The sequence below is a fragment of the Phalacrocorax carbo genome, chromosome 9 (assembly GCF_963921805.1).
Source record: "Phalacrocorax carbo chromosome 9, bPhaCar2.1, whole genome shotgun sequence".
In the NCBI taxonomy this organism is placed as follows: domain Eukaryota; kingdom Metazoa; phylum Chordata; class Aves; order Suliformes; family Phalacrocoracidae; genus Phalacrocorax; species Phalacrocorax carbo.
The window spans coordinates 5,809,484-5,826,691 of NC_087521.1; the positions used below are offsets into that span (position 1 = coordinate 5,809,484).

The 17,208-nt window shown below is 38.8% G+C and overlaps 1 protein-coding gene across 3 annotated transcripts in view; it reads right to left on the reverse strand.

Moving 5' to 3' along the window:
• Positions 1–736: 736 nt before the first annotated feature.
• The window catches only part of STXBP6 (syntaxin binding protein 6), a 130,785-nt gene continuing 114,313 nt past the window's right edge, over positions 737–17,208 (reverse strand). For all 3 annotated transcript variants that reach the window (XM_064460177.1, XM_064460179.1, XM_064460178.1), the window contains 2 exons: positions 8,295–8,452; positions 737–3,432 (listed from right to left, as the gene is read on the reverse strand). In XM_064460177.1, the coding sequence (XP_064316247.1) occupies positions 3,409–3,432; positions 8,295–8,452 (182 nt within the window). In that variant the 3' untranslated portion in view covers positions 737–3,408. The remainder of the gene's footprint in view (positions 3,433–8,294; positions 8,453–17,208) is intronic.

The window sequence follows — 17,208 nt, forward strand, 5'->3', positions numbered from 1 at the left end:
TAACCTGTACAGCCTTTAGGTAGGATGCTAATTTAAACCTGTGTTAACTGTTGTCTGGAATCTGGTTGGCCATGAATACCTTTAGCCTAGTTCCCCTTACTTCTCTTTTAATTACAGTATTCTTTCTAGAGAAAATTTTCATCATGACAGCAGAAATTAGTTTTTTATTCAGTTTTGCTAGAGTGAAATATAATTCTGCTAGAGTGAAGTATAAAATCATCATTTAGAAATACTTCATATTTTGAATAGACAACTCAAATAATCCAAGGACAGTTTTCTTTTCGTCACAGTTAAAGTATTTAATGGACAAACTCAGGGTTTCCAGTAATGACTCAAGAGAGCAGGTCCCACTTTTTCCCCCCAGAATGGCACAAAATAATTTCTACATCTTTGAGAACTTTCAAGGAATTGGTTACAATAGACACCAGCAAGTATTACAATTCTGGCACATCATAGCAAAACCTACCTACCTTTAAGATCACTTTTTAGAAAGCACATTTTTGTTAATATTTCACATAACGCACAACTTTTGCTAGACACAAAAGTAGCCTTTTAAGACAGTTTGCAGCACAGTAGTCAAGTCTAACAATACATTATTTTTATTCTTCGCAGAACTTTAAAAAGATAAAACTATTGATAATGTTACAATTTACAAATACATTCTTTCATATGAAACATTAACCTGAATTATCTTATATGTTATGTACATGACTATCTAATACTACTAGGATGTACACACTACAAGCTAAGTTCCAGAAGGAAATTGCAATGCTATAAGATTTACCTTTGGATAGACATTTATACACCTCCGATTTTTTTTTTTTCCTAAAAACTACCAAATCTTGAAGTTTAATGAACAGCAAGAACAAAGTAAACACAGAGACAAACTGCTTTTCCTTCACTCAATAACACCAGGTTACTTAGAATTCCCATAGTAAATGGCTTTTGATGGCTGGATAGAAGTCCTGAGTTATGATACATAACATAATACACTTAACTGGAGGATAGTAAAAAAAATAAATGCTGAAACTGTCCACGGGACTAAAGTAATGTTTTAGAACAGTTCAATTCACAAGAGGTCTGGAACTTAGCAGTGCAACTGTGACCTTGTCCTGCCCAGCTGATATTCATGTAAACACCTGAAAACCTACGCCTTTTTATCTGAATTTAGATAACTAATTCTTTTCAGGTTTATCTGATCTGGGTTTTAGACATTTCTTCTAAATTACTGACAAGCTTGGAAGACCAGCTAGATGGCAGCAGTTCAAAACGTATTCCTTCTTTCTCTCGAGAGAAAGACTTGAGGTTAGCAGCAGAATACAGTTAGAGTGGAAAAGATGATGACAGAAGATAGCTATGTGGGCAAAAATGTATTCCCTGACTGATTTCTAATGCAGCTATTTTTAAAAAAAAAGGCCCAACATCTTGTCTGTAGCAGAAGTTTAATTTCTAACGAGGGACTGTTTTCCCGGTTAATTTGCAGAAATACCCACAGTCATTAAAATAGTGCTTGGAAAGCTACTGACATTTCCAGGGCAGGCATTAATTGTACATAGCTCAACGGAGTGTTCAGAACTCATGCCGTTAATGAGTCTGCTCTGATTTATAACAGAAGTGGCCAAATTCCCTTTCAGTCGATGGTGCTGGATGTCGTAGCTGCTAGAGCTGATGCTAAATAGATGTAAATGATCGTATGGTGCTACACAGATGACAAATCTACCTTCTTTCAATTCCCAGTGTGAAATTAAATAGAAAGCTTCATACAAAACAGTTGAAATTACAGGAGAAAAAAAACAAACCACATGTAAAGTTTGAATGCAATCACTTAACTAGATAGTGTCCTTAGTTCAAATTACAATTTTTCCCTAAAGCCAAGCATCTTTTTACAAAATGGGTATTTCCAAGAGATTTTCAGTTACTTCAGCTTGCAGTAACTAAAATATTCTCAGTCACTGCCGAAGCTTTTATCTCTTTACAAGCACTGCTTTGAGGATTTTAGACTGTTTAAAGTGTCATTAATAATGCAAAAATCTTATTCTACATGGAAAATGAAAACTACAGTACATTCACCTAATGCCAGCTTTCTGGCTCTCCGGCAAAACGAGAACAAAAATGAAGAGCAGGCATCTTCAGAAGACGAAGGCTGAAACTTCTGCTACAATTTCTGTTTCTAGTTTACCGTTTGTTTTGTTTTTTAAAAAAGTGCAGCATCTTTTTTTTTTTCTTCATTCAAGAAGCACATTAGAACACCTTAAAAATGTTAAGAAAACAGCTGTGAAAGAAAGAGTAACCCACTTATTTTTGTAAGAGAATACAGTGCATATATTGCATATAGTGAATAGAGAATAAAGTAGGGAGTCGCCCTTACAGTGATAATATATATTGAAAACTGAGACCCAAACTAGAAGTTATGGTTCTAATGTACCATGACATGCTTTTTTGAAAGGTTCTATTTTAAAAATCAGACTACTAGCTAACACAAAAGCCATTCTAATCAGATTTCTGAAATGTTCCCAAAAATTCTTATGGTAGAATTTAAGAAACAACAGATGACACTGAAAATAGTGCATTCTCATTTTCCCAGGCCTTTGCATTCTCATTTACATAGGCCTTTAGCCACAGAATCACAGGTAAAAAGAAAATGAAATGTTATTTTATACTAGATTGCTAACTTCTGGATTGCGTTTGAGGCACAGCTATGTATGTATAGATGTAAAAATCACCTTTTTCCTCAATTTTGAAACCTCAAGCATACATTCTGTAGGTTTCATGATACTATTCAAATAAGCAATCCGGAAGGGAAAATAGGCATATTCAAAATGCAGCACTGGTAACAGATTCTCCTATGAAATTCAGATACGCACTTCTGAATGCTGGTGATGGCACATGCAAAACCTCTACGTTGGGTAGAAAAAAGAAGTTTTTCTGTTCCCCAGGACAAAGCAGTCTATTCTCCGCTATTGTTACAACCCCAGGTGTTTAATTCCAACATTTACATTCTGCTGATGCTACATAAAATGAAGAAACATACACCCCTTCTTTGGACTTCATTTCCACACGTATGTCCACAACCAGTTAAACAATTTTCTGTACAACTGGGGAAGGATATTACTATTTTAATCCTGATCAGCTTGTCATTTGGTCCAGTTCCCCTGCTTGCTTTCATTCCTGTAACAACTGAAATACAGGTAGAAAGTACTGCAGGACTGTGTAGCAGTGTTACAAAAGAGGAACAAAAAGTAAGTCAAAAAGGTAGAAATGCAACACTTTTTCCTGCACATAAACTGAAAGAATGCATCTCCACTGAACTGGAAGGAAAAAGCACACAGAAGTTTGGATCTCCTGTAAAAGTTGCTGCATGTAGCCTTTTCAGTTCCTTTCGGGAAGACTTCAACTTTGGGCAGTATCTCAGCATTTGTGTTTCATGGCAAGCTGAAAAAGAAAGAAGAAATTAATTAGAGAGAGATCACATGTACCAATAACTATCGAGCTAATGTGGCTAGTCTGGATCAGAAGAGTTTGTAAACTGAATTCTCCAAAAGATGCCTGAAATCCATAACTTCTTTGTACACGGATATGCAGTTGTTCCCTTTACTGTGACAGGCAGACAAAGTCTCTCTTTGCTATGCGGAGAAGGCAGGATTTATCTGCTTTTATACCTGTGTTTCCCAATGTTCCATTATCCTGCTACCTGTGAGGAGGGCTAGGGCAAAACGCTAGAAAAACCAGACATGCTTAAAAGACCAGTCATTTAGACCTAATGATTTGGATTGTTAAACACAACCAGAAATTCCAGAGAAGTAATTTAAGACACCTGTTCAACAGCTCCGCCACTGATGAAAAAAATCAAGGACTGATTGCCTTTCTACCTCTGATTACTGATTATTTCCATTTCAAATGATTAAAAAATGGACTTAAAACTGGGAATGAGAGGGAGGATAAAGAGCTAAAGTGAGTTAAATCCTGTATAAAAAGTGTAGACAAACTGACTGGCTCTGCATAATAAAAAATTGATATCTCTAGATAACCCCAAGCTAACGAAGGTGCGGTGAGTGAACCCACTAGGAAGTTACCTAAAAACCAGAACTGGCAGGGGCAGTTAAAATTTCCTCATTTGCTGCCACTGAAATGCTGGCCAATAAATGACTCTGATTTAATTGACATAAGCTTTTGATACTCAAGGACATGGTCATAAACATGGCATTTAAAAAGAATATTTGTAGAGATATATTGGAAAGGCATTTCAGCGTGAAAGAATTCCAAACAAACACTTTTCTTTCTCCCCTCAAACAACAAGATTATCTTCCAGAAAGATGTGTCTTTAGTAGGCAACTCCAACAAATTTTTATTACACAGAATCCGTAACTCTGAGCTCCTCTGCAGTCACCAACAAGGGGATTTTGTAGAGGCAAACAAAGAAGGTGAAGGTGTCATAAGGATGATTTGATAAATACACTGAGCTAAGTTCTAGCCTTTACACAACTAAACATAGATATATGCTTTCATTCAACAAAATCTGATACCCAAAAGAGAAGTAGCTCCCTCGGTACTTTTGGGTGGATCCCATCCAGCCCCATAGACTTGTGCACGTGTAAGCAGTGCAGCTGGTCACTCACCATTTCATATGGTTATGACACCTATATGGGCGCTTCATTCTGCTCCCTGTCCCTGTCTTCCAGCTCAGGGAGCTGGGTACCCAGAGAATAACTGGTCTTACTATTAAAGACTGAGGCAAAGAAGGCATTAAGTACCTCAGCCTTTTCCTCAGCTTTTGCCACTATGCTTCCCCCCTCGTCAAACAAAGGACGGAGATGCTCCTTAGCTCTCCTTTTGTTATTAATGTATTTACAGAAACATTTTTTATTATCTTTCACTGCAGTAGCCAGATTAAGCTCTAGCTGGATTCTGGCCCTTCTAATTTTCTGCCTGCATAACCTCATGACATCCTTGTAGTCCTCCTGAGTTACCTGCCCCTTCTTCCAGAGGTCATAAACCCTCCTTTTTCTCCTGAGTTCCAGCCAAAGCTCTCTGTGCAGCCAGGCCAGTGGTCTTCCCCTGCTGGCTCCTCTTTTGGCACGTGGGGACAGACTGCTCCTGAGCCTTCTTGACGAAAGCCATGCCTTCCTGGACTCCTTTGCCCTTCATGACTGTCTCCTAAGGGACTCTATCAACCAGTGCCCTGAACAGGCCAAAGTCTGCCCTCCGGAAGTCCAAGGTGGCAGTTCTGCTGACCCCCTCCCCGCTTCTCTGAAAACTGAAAAGTCTTTTGTTTTGTAATTGCTGTGCCCAAGATGGCCTCCAACCATCACATCACCACAAGTCCTCCACTGTTCATAAACAACAGGTCTGGCAGGGCACCTTCCCTAGTTGTGTCCCTCACCAGCTGTGTCAGGAAGTTATCTTCCACATGCTCCAGGAACCTCCTAGACTGTTCCCTCTCTGCTGTGTTGTATTTTCAGTGGACATCTGGTAAGTTGAAGTTCCCCAAGAGAACAAGGGCTAGTGATTGTGAGACTTCTCCCAGCTGCTTATAGAATATTTCGTCTGCATCTTCATCCTGGTTGGGTGGTCTGTAACAGACTCCCTCCATATCTGCCTTGTTGGACTTCCCGATGATTCTTACCCATAAGCACTCAACCCTATCGTCACCATTGTCGAGCTCTAGACAGTCAAAACACTCCCTAACATACAGGGCTACCCCACCGCCTTCCTTCCTTCCCCTGGCCCTTCTGAAGAGTTTATAGACATCCATTGCAGCACTCCAGTCGTGCAAATCATCCCACCATGTTTCTGCGATTGCAACTGTATCATGGTTTTCCAGCTGCCTAACGGCTTCCAACTCCTCCTGTTTGTTGCCCAAGTAACGTCCAGACATACAAATTAAGCTATAAGAGAAATCTGTATCCAGTCGTGATACTGTAGTGGTGAAATTAATTATGGGCTGATAATAATTCAAAGTACTTTCACTGTTTTACTGAAGGCAGCTATAAAGCAACCGATATGGGAACTTTGCTTTGCTGCATGAAGTGTTCACAAATACTAGGAAGTTAAAATTGGTGCCTTTCTCGTCACTGTCACTGTTTTGCCAGAAAGTTATGATTTTGCCATTTAAGCAATACTTGGCTGGCCCTTGCTTTCCTGGTTTCACTGAAGTAATATGTTTTCTTTTGTGTACGAACAGCATCTAAGGTATGTGTAGCAGCTGCCCCCCAAACAACTTGAACAGAGGAACATTAATAAACAGTACTGTACTTATTCCTAAATGCTCCGCCAAAACCCCAAAGCTCTCTTGCAAACCACCATAAAACAACAGTCCCTCTAACCTAATACATTCCTGGGTGGCTGCCCTATGCATTTTTGTGAGATAACAGCACAGGAATTGCACGACTTCTGCACCTCTAAGATACAATTCAAGATTTGGGGCACCTGTACAAAAAATTTTCAAGAAAAAGATGTTGTAAACCCCATTATACTAAGTTATCCTTATGATCATTAAGACGACAAGTATTCCTTTGTGGTCTTCTAAGAACTAAACTATATCTTGTTTTCTTCAAAGGCAAAGATGTTATTTTCTTGTTAAAAAGTAACTATCACCCACTGTTAAGACTGTCACACTCCTCTTTAAGGCAGCTGGTAATTAGGATAGTTTCAATAGCACATGGCCTCACACTTATCTGAGGAAGACTGGTAATCTGTAGAACTGGACTGGCAGGAAGGTTTCATAAATCTCAGCCCAGCACACAGTCCAAATGGAGATTATCCTTTCCTATTTTGCATCACTCTGACATTTAGACATTTCCTGCAGAAATTGTTCTCACTTACTGCCACAGAGACATGTAAACTCAAATCCCTATGTACAAAATCCTGGCTGAGAATTTCCCATACTTCGATTAAAAAAATAAAATACTTTTATTGTGGATGTTTTTAGCTGCTTCACCGTTCCTGCTATGTTTCCCTCCAATTTTTATTTTCAATTATTACATCAGGATTTTGTAAACTTTTATTTCTAAATATGGTACAGCACAGGCTATCAAAGACTATATTTTTATTACAATACTGCATCCTTTAATCCTGAGATTTTTAAAATAAGATTTTCCTAATATAACCTGTTGAAAATATTTCTTTCTGTTCACAGCATGTCTTCATCTGTGGACCTGCTGTTCTGCACATGTGGAAATGAAAGGGCAACACACACTAATGAAACCTGTTCAAACCTAAGATTCATAGCAGCCCAACTATCAGAGGCATTTTTCATTTTTAAACTCCCTACCAAGCAGCACCCTATGCTTTACTCTAAAGCAGTAAACCTTCTCCCCTACCCTAGAAATAGCAGTAGCTGCTGTTAAAGATTGGTTTTCTAAGTTGGCATAGTTGTTATCATGGAGGGGTGTTAGGTGGAAGAGTCCAAGAGCAGGCTTGTTCCATGCTCAGCCTACTAACCTGAACCATGCTAATCTAAATGGCCTAGAAAGTAAAGGATTATGCCAGTAAATATGAAAATAAGTTGTTTTGTAACATTTTCAAGACTACATAAGACAGAGGCTTGTATAGAACTGCAAGGCATCAATCCAAAATTTCTAGTGTTAATGCAGTAGTCAGGCATTTTTTTGGCGTAAGCATGATAAAGCCTAATGCATGTACTAAGCAACAAAATTATCAAACTTGCATGCTAAAATGGTTCCCCATGTTCAGAAAACTTTTTTTTTTCTTTGAAAAGCATTCTACATGTTACACAGCCACCAAATCGAATGCTGTGGGTGCCTAGAATTTCTGTCACAAAGAGAGGCTCAGCACCGTTATGCACATGCAGAAGCACCAGACATAATACTATCGATACCTTCCACCGAGAACAGGGGATGTCCATACATTCCTGAGATGGAAAAATTCCTCAGAATCCTCATAAATTACATTCCCAGACAAAAAGACACATCTTCAGAAACAGACAGCCACAGGCCTATAACTGCTTACCAAAGGGGATTAACAATAATTTCACTATGCTGCTGCACAAAGTATGAAGAATAGTGCCAAACAGTAGTGGGAAGACAGATTTGAAATATGCTTCAGGAAGGTGAAGATAGGTAGTTTCAATTAAAGTGGAAACGCAGCAAACCTCAGGTTTATGCACAGAGGTAATTATAAACCAGGAATCTGCCAAGTGAGGAACAGTATCAAGGAAAACAGCAAGCTGTTTGTAAACACTGACTGACTGCAGTTCTTTCTAGGGCTTCCTCCTCTCAAAATACAGGGATGTGTGACTTTAACCTACCGAGAGCCTTGTCCCGCCAAAATCTTACCTTGTGTGCTGTCTCTGCAAACTGCTGAGCGCTGTTTTTCAGCTCCTCTGTCTTTTCTTCTGCTCGACCTAGCCTTTCACCACGCTCATTCAAAGCCTGACTTGCCTTCTGTACTGCACTTGTGACACTGTCTGCTGCTGAATGGAGTATGCTGTTTCCTGCAATATCAAAAGAAACTATTAGAGCACCCAAATATATATATATATATATATGCTTTGTATTAAATAGAATTATTTTCACTCATAACGTTCCAGAGCCAATGTGTTATCTGCTAGTTTATCATCTAGTTGCATTTTGTATAATGGGGTAATTTTTTGTTTTCTCAAACTCTATTATTAGAAAATTATAAATAAGTACCATATGGCAACATAATACTTGGGTAACATAAGGAAGCAGTGGACATAACTTCGCTATATATTATTCTTTAAGCCTTATGCTCATACAGTGTTTCAGGAAGCTATTCTACTAAATCAATAACACCATTCAGAAGTGCACGCAGCTTCTTCACAATACTCTCATGTTAATATAGATTAAATTTCTTTGGAAGCTACACTATTTCCCTAGAGAATAAGCGATTGACACCACAGGATGCGTCTGTATAAATTCACCATTTTCCCCCCAAATAACAACAACAACAAAAAATATTATATATTATTGTATAAATGATTACTTACAAGTGCACCCCAAACACTAATACTAGTTATTTTATGCTGCTCCATCTACCTTTGACCCTTCTCCACATGGAGCACCTGCCCTGTTTCATGTGACAACATACTGTATTTAAACCTTAGTATTTAATTTTCCAGCAAAGCTCAATGTCTAAGCCTTTCGCTTTACTATCCAAATCACCTCTAACAGTTTCTCTGTTTCTTCTCTGGCACACAACGTAGTAGTTTCTTCAAGTTTTCAACAGAACTGTGTTTCTCCTCTACATTTCCCCTTTTAAATATTCACTCTTTTCAGTACCCCTTTCCATACTGCTTCTCAGCAGAGACGATTATCCTCTTTCTGGAACGAGCTACTGATGAATGTTTATGATACTAACCACAGTAAAAATTGAAAACTCTTCACAGAAAGTTACATGTTATCAGTATCAACTGGTACGTATTAAAACACATGTAGGACAAAAAAATTATTTTGTCCTATCTTTTAACTTTTTCAGCAAAAGAACTAGTAGAAGTTCAGCTTTTTACAATACAGTAGTCCCTTGGTGTCTTCCACAAGCTTTAAAATTTAATCTACCCTACAGGGAATTTGTTATCTAGGAATTTGTTGTCTGGACGTATACAAAGGCACTGCGCGAGCCAGAAAGCCAGCACACACAGAGTGTTAACCACTGGGCACCCTGTCACTGCCAGTTTTCGAAACTGCCCCAAATACGGTAATCACACAGAGCTTTTTTTCCACAGCATTAAAACCACATACGTAACACTTTTTAATGAATTAATTCTGGTAAAGGTACAAACTAGCTCAACACACGAAGCTGAACAGAGCACTACAGCAAGCCTGCTGTTACAGCAAAGTCTGCTGTTCTTATGGATGTACAAAGACAAGTGAAAATAAACACAAACCTACTGCTTTTATTGTTAATCTGAAAAGTGTGTCTGCTTCAAAAATATTGCCAGGTTAAAAAATAAAATCCAAACATTAATTTGAAGGGTTATTTTGCTATTACTTTCATAAGGAAAAAGAAGAAGAAAAGACCCATTCAGACTCATTTTACAGCTAATACTCTTTTCCTTAGAAACAGCGAATAAACAACGAAGAGTGAAACTGAAGGTTGCCCCAAGCAGCCTGTGGAACAACAGTGCAAGCTGCATGTGCAACCACTCCTGAGATAAAAAACTGCCTTAAAATTTTATTAAACTAAAACACAACTAGTATCAAACTATGGAGGTGGACGAGGGACCCAAGAGCCTACACACAGTGACTCACATATGATGAGTCAATATGAGAAATACTAAGCAAAGAGCACCCTGGCCTCCTGTATACCAATATTGTTACATTTCTCACATCAGCAATTAAAAATAATGGATATATAGAATATGGAACAGCTACAGGTTTGGGTTTTTTTTTCCTATTGTTGCATGGAACACAGTGACTGCATTTAGAAAAGGAGAATAACGATTGCCATTAATGTTAAAGAGCCAGATATCTCAGAATAGTGTGAGCTGGAATTTGCAGAGACAGAAACAAAACTTTATGAAGTGGCCTCTCTTCAGACATTAGGGAGTCTCATAATAAAACCAAACAACTTTAAATATCGTATGCTTTCTTCCTTCAATATTTTGCAGTCAACTGTTATTTTGTTCATAATTAGCTCATTTAAAGCCAGTCCTTGGATTATTTTGGCTTCTGTTCAGGTAGCTTTTCCAATAAACACATGTACTGGGCAACACTGCGCTGGAAATAGTTTCCTTTTTTTGGTGATGTGATCTAAAGGCTTTAACCTCTTGTTTAAATCAGTGCTAGTTTCCTAGGATAAGAGTTTTAAAAGCTCTCAACACTGGATTAACTCTGTTGTTGCTTTATAAAATCAGAAAGCTCCTGCTGAATTCAAGGGAAGCAGGGTACGTCAAGAGCTTTAGAAAACTAAGCATCTTCTGAAGTCTTAAAACGTGCTGAGGAGTAGAAATTAACACATTGCTGACCTTCTGTCAACATCAGTAGGAAATTGCAGAACATAAATAATCTCTATTTTCTATACTCCTGAAAATATCCAGATTGGTGGCCAAAGACTGCTATCTGTTTCTTCACATTGTTTTCAGCAGAGAAGAACGAACTTGGAAGTTTGGCACAACGATGAAGATTGTTTTTCTCTCTAGCTGCCACAATATTGCATTCTCTCCAGGTAAGATCTGCTGTATTTTCCTACGGGCAGCGACTTGCAGAAGCTGCTGTTCCGAGACTGTTCTGGAAAACTACTTTTGCGTAATCTTTTCCAATGGAATATCAGTACAATAATAAAAAAAATCCACTCAAATCTATGAGCAACACAGAAACCCATGTGTCAGTAGTCTATTGAATTTCATCGGTATATTTCTAGAGAATGTGTAGGTGTTGCTGGTATGATTGACAATGCCTCATCCTTATATTAGTATCACTGCAAGAATAGCAACACTTGTACTGGATGTACTGGGGAGTCATTCCTATGAACAAAATCACCTAGAACCTGCAAAACTTTTAAGCTGTTCTTTAGGAGGTAAATACTATGAGAAAAGTTTGTTCCGTGTCCGAAAAACAAAACTGCCTGAACTGTATCCACTCGGGTGTAAGCTTATGCCAGCCAGCTACATGCGCCCCTGAAGAAAAACCTAAAGAACTGTAACAGTCAACACCTCTTCTCTAAAGTCAGGAGAGTGTTTTCCATCTCTGTTTTCCATCTTTGCTTAGTTTTTACCGAAGATGTGACAACTGCTATTAACCACTTTTTTTTTGTTTTCCTTTTTCCCTTCTTTTCTCTCTATGAAGAGTCTGAGGGGTTTCAGGTCTTTTCATCTACTAGGTTACAACACAAACTCCTCATCAGAAGACTTTCAAAAGCTTTTCACATACATCTGCTCAGGAAAGAGATTTTACAACGCTTGCAAGATGAGATAAACACCACCGAAATATGAGGATGAGTCAGCTGATATTCTGAGTTGTTTTTAGTAAGAAAGAATTCACATTGTTCCCAAGATGTTCAACTCCAAGCGCCTGTGATCTGAAATTTTGCATGGCTACAGTCTTCACTGTGAGCAGAAAGAGTTGCAAGCTTGTGTTGCTGCTTTTTCTAAGGTATATGGAGAACCTCTGATTTTTGGAGCACATATATCTTTCTATAGCTCTGTACAACAGATCCCAGCAGTTGAGACTACAGATTTTTCTCTTTCGAATAAACACGAAAGGAAAAGTTGATATATTTAGTCATTTATTAAACAGCTTTTTACTGAAGTCTCTATTAAGGGCAAGCACGTAGCTTTTTGCTGTCTGACAGAATTTGCAGACTAAGTAAGTGGAGTAAATATTGCTAGATCACATGGGGAAAATACATAATTATACTGAGTTTAATACAGAGTATTAGGTTAATATTAATTTCTAGTACCAACAAAACATGGATGTTTAGGACAACTTCAGTCTGAAACTCAACAAATCAAGGTTAATTCAGTGGGTTTCTGCAGCTTAGTTTTGTTATATGTAAAAGCACAGAAACATACTTCTAATTTACTTTCAGTTACTCAAACAAGTGGCTTAATAAGGTCACTTCTAATACAGCTTTTCCTTCTATAATACTCTCTGTCTTACTATCTGAAGTTGTCTACCCAGTGGAAAGGAACACGCAGGTTTCCAAATCAATTGACAGCTACACAGCTTGGTAATCCAATTTGCTAAGCAAATTATACATTTTATTTTGAATTTGCTGTAGCGAAATATAAACTACTGGAATTAAACTCCCCTCTTCCCTTAGAAAATTCCATTAGTGACCTATTGGGGCCCAACGGCACAGAAATAGCAAAAGGGCAGCAGCCCTTGGGTGAGTGCTTTAGACCAGTGGTCCTAGCATTGTTACTCACTTACGGACATAAAAACTGAAGAAATAACACTTTGCAGGAAGTACCACAGCTCCTCTCAGACTCATTTTTAAATTCTTGGTTCTTATGATCACAAGCTATATCAGAGGGTCTTGCAGCCCATGAAATCAGGTGACATTGCTTTAGGCCTTTTATCACGCACAAGAGAAAAGTATACCTTTAACCCACCAAACCCAGTACCTGAAAGATACAGAGATATTATCATCAATCAGCATGAGAACCAGTTTATTTGTTGAAGAAACTGGTCTCTGGAGATACCATTATTTAATTTGCATGATTTATCACACATTCATAAAAGGTTCAGCGCATTCTCTGTTAGCCATATCAAATGTATTTCAGCTCAATGCAGGGATTTATCTGTACATTGGTGATAAGACTCTACAGTGTCTGATTTGTAAATGTAAGCATTCACTTGTTAATGGTGTATGCATTAATACAGCATTTAGCAACTACCTTCTTCTGAGAAGGAAATAAATGCAATTAGCCACAATATTTAAGAAGATCCGTCTATCACAGGATAATTTTTTTATTTAAAGAAAACAGATACTTATGGTTCCCACTGAACTGCATGGAAGTGGACTTGTGTCACTGAGTAAATGTTAAAAGCATAATGACAATCCGTTCAGGTTCATTAACAACAGCACCTCTATCACAACATAATTATTCTATATGCCTACACATACTACTTACACTCAGATATACTGGTGCCACTAAGAGTTCAACAGAAGTTTGGAAACACTGTTTGTAAGTACAAAGAATGGCTTTTTTACTTCTTCACTATTGTGTGTTTTGTTAACTTCCTGTGCACTTATCACTTAAGAACCAAAAGCATTTAACAATTAAAATAACAATACAAAATTAAAGGACTCTAGGAAGAAGAGAAAGGTACTGAACAATTAAGAACGAATATAACCTTGTGAAAGAAGGAAGCACCACAGAGATGCTTTTTGTAAGCAGGAAAGTGGTCTGAAGAAGGAAAGAGACTATATAGTATAGCATTATTTTTCTTCCCAAGTTACCTCAAAACACTTACTGAAAAAAAAACATTTACACTGACAAAGCCCGAATATTAAAAAAGAATACTAAGAGGGGAAGAGATGAATATAAATGCTGGGTTTCCTGACAAAGAATAGTGAAAGAAGCCATAAGACTGTATTTCTAATTATAGCTAGGAATTAAGATTACTTTCCAGTTTATATCATCACTCCTCAGAAATGGAGGTGACAAAGACAGAATATAGCTTCAAAAGGCAATCCTGAAAAGAAATCTTAATTTCCATCTGAAATTAATGATGAACTTTCTGACTTGTATAGCAGACCAACTTTAAATTCTTTGCTTAGTTCGCAGTTTTCTAACCCTTCATACCAATGATTAGTATTAGACTCCATACACATATATAAAATGTGATTAAATTATAAATAAAATTCCAAAGAAAATACCTCAGTTTGCTAGTATTTTGACCTTGTGTTTGCAGGTTCCAAATCTCTTACTGGCAAGTCACCTAAGCATGAGAAAAATGCTCAAGATAAACAGTAATTCCAGGTCAAGTACTTCTGTGAATTTTAAAGATAACACATGTATTTAAGTGAAATTCAGAAATATAATGAAGTTAATTTTTTCCCCTTAAATAACCACAGTTAACTTCTTGGGTCTCTAGGCATTTCATCCTGTCATCCAGGCTGTTAAACAGCATGGGCCTTGGTGCTGACTTAAGGGGAATGCCAATAGTAACTGGCTACCATTTGGACTTTGAACTGCTGACCGTTGCCCTTCATGTCCACCCACCTGGTTGCCCACCTATCCATAGCTTTGCTATGACGATGCTAGAGGTGACAGTACTGAATGCCTTGCTGAGTGAAGGAAAATGACATTTGCTGCTCTCCCTTTATCCACCAAGCCAGTCACTTCATCGCAGAAGACACGCTGGTCAGGAAGAGTTTGCTTTTAAGAAGATACTGGTGCCACCGTTCCTTGCCCTCTGTGTGTCTAGAAAAGTTTTTCCCAAGGATTTGCTGAATAGCCTTACAAAGGTAAAAACCATATTTCAAGTTAACCCTGCTGAAGTTTTCAGCACAGGATTATTACCTGGTTCAAATAATTGTTAAATACCAAAGCTTCTCTATGGATGCGAACAGGATTCAAACTCATGAACACATCATTTAATCTTCATTCCTACAAATAATATGGCTATTAATGTTGGATGTTGTCTTAGCCGTCAAAGTCAAGCATTAATTTTCAAATTCCAGGCTTCATAAAAATGACTACAGCCATTTGTGTTTCTCAAAGTAGTAGTAGTTTGCTCCCCCACCCCGTGGTGCTGTTTTTTTTTTTTCTTTTAGACTTGTCAAACCATCCACCTCCATATTGGTTTTCACAAAAGGATTTGAAAAACACCTACCCATAGTTACTGCATAGCAAAGATCACACAGAATCCCAGGTTGGAAGGGACCTCAGGGATCATCTAGTCCAACCTCTCTGGGAAGAGCACAGCCTAGACAAGATGGCCCAGCACCCTGTCCAGGCGACTCTTGAAGGTGTCCAACGGGGCCGAGTCAACCCCTTCCCTGGGGAGATTATTCCAGTGGTGACTGTCCTCACTGTGAAAGATCTCCCTCTCGTGTCCAGTCAGAATCTCCCCAAGAGCAACTTGTGTCCATCCCCCCTTGTCCTCTCCATGGGACTCCTTGTAAAGAGGGAGTCTCCATCTTCTTTGTAGCTGCCCCTTAAGTACTGGTACACGGTGATGAGATCCCCTCTGAGCCTCCTTTTCTCAAGGCTGAACAAGCCCATCTCTCCCAGCCTATCCTAGTGTGGCAGCTTCCCAGTCCTCTGATCATCTTGGTGGCCCTTCTCTGGACCCCTTCCAGCCTGGCCACATCCTTTTTGTACAGCGGGGACCAGAACTGCACACAGGACTCCAGGTGTGGCCTGACCAGCGCTGAGTAGAGCGGGATAATGACTTCTTTCTCTCTGCTGGTGATGCCCTTTTTGATGCAACCCAGCACCCTGTTGGCCTTCTTGGCCGCAGCAGCCACTGTTCGCTCATGTTGAGCTTCCTGCCCACCAGGACCCCCAGGTCCCTTCCCACAGAGCTGCTCTCCAGCCAGGTGCATCCCAGTCCGTGCTGCACTCCTGGATTATGTTTTCCCAGGTGCATGATCCTACACTTGTTCTTGTGAAATCTGCAGTATTCCCCTGATGCTAAACTCCTTCAACTACTTCTTAAAGAAGTTTTAATAGACTACAGAAAAAAACCCCGATCAAATCTACCAGTATGGCAGCTCATATCAGTCACAGCGAGACTTTTTTTAATTTCATGTCCTTTTGTGTCTTTTTGGTCAGCAAAAGGCTGCTATTTCAGCTTTCTGTTTCTGGTAGGTTCTCTCTCTAGCAGAGATAATGTTTGTTAAGCTAAACCTGAAGGTACTGTGGCTTAAGCAGCAGGAAATTGAGGGGAGAGAAATCCTCTAGTGTGGGCTACTGTGTGGGAATTTGTACTTCTTCCAGCTAAGTATCTCCACCACCCGTGCTGGTCAGCAGCTGTGTGAGTAAGCAGGCTCTGCGACCTGCAGCCCACGAACGCTGCGACATAGGCTTCCCCATACCTCCCCTAAACCTACTGGAGTATAAGTAGCTCCACTGCAAAACCTCTCCACGTTCAAGGATGAGTGGGGATTTGCCCCATAGAAAAACTAACACGTTTCTGAACATAGCACAAATCAGATGTTTCCTACAATGTTGCTTTGGACTCACAACAGCTAGAACACGTCACAGAAAGTCTCAGTCCTGAGTTACAGTCAGCAGTGCCTGCCAATACTCACATGTCTTATGTCCACGTTACTATTTAATTTTACTTTCACTGTAATCAATCTAGCTACAGGTAGGAACTGTATTGGAGCCAGCTGCTTGATCTCCTTCAGACAACCATGCTTTAACTTATTTAAATGCTGTAAAACTTCCCTTTAGAATGTGTATTCCTCCCTCCTCCCAAAAGCACTGGAAGTTGGTAATTTTGTTCAGCAAATAATGAAATAAAGGTGATGACTGCTATCAAAGACAAAATACTAGGCTAAATAGATTTTGGTCTGTTCTGGTTTGAATGTTCATTATCTTCCAAGAAAACTCCTGAAGATGATGTTTAACAAAAATTTATGGACATTTAAGAAAATTGCAAGAATAAGCAGAATCTTCCAAAAAAGTTTTAGAGCAAGGTAAATATATAGTGATACTAATCTGGTATATTTTTCAAGTCTCCAACTATTTGTGGCTTTGGGGTTTTCATGAGACAAAGTATCTTTGCATGTATCATCTTGACTGAATTATTTTCATAAATTTCTCTAAGA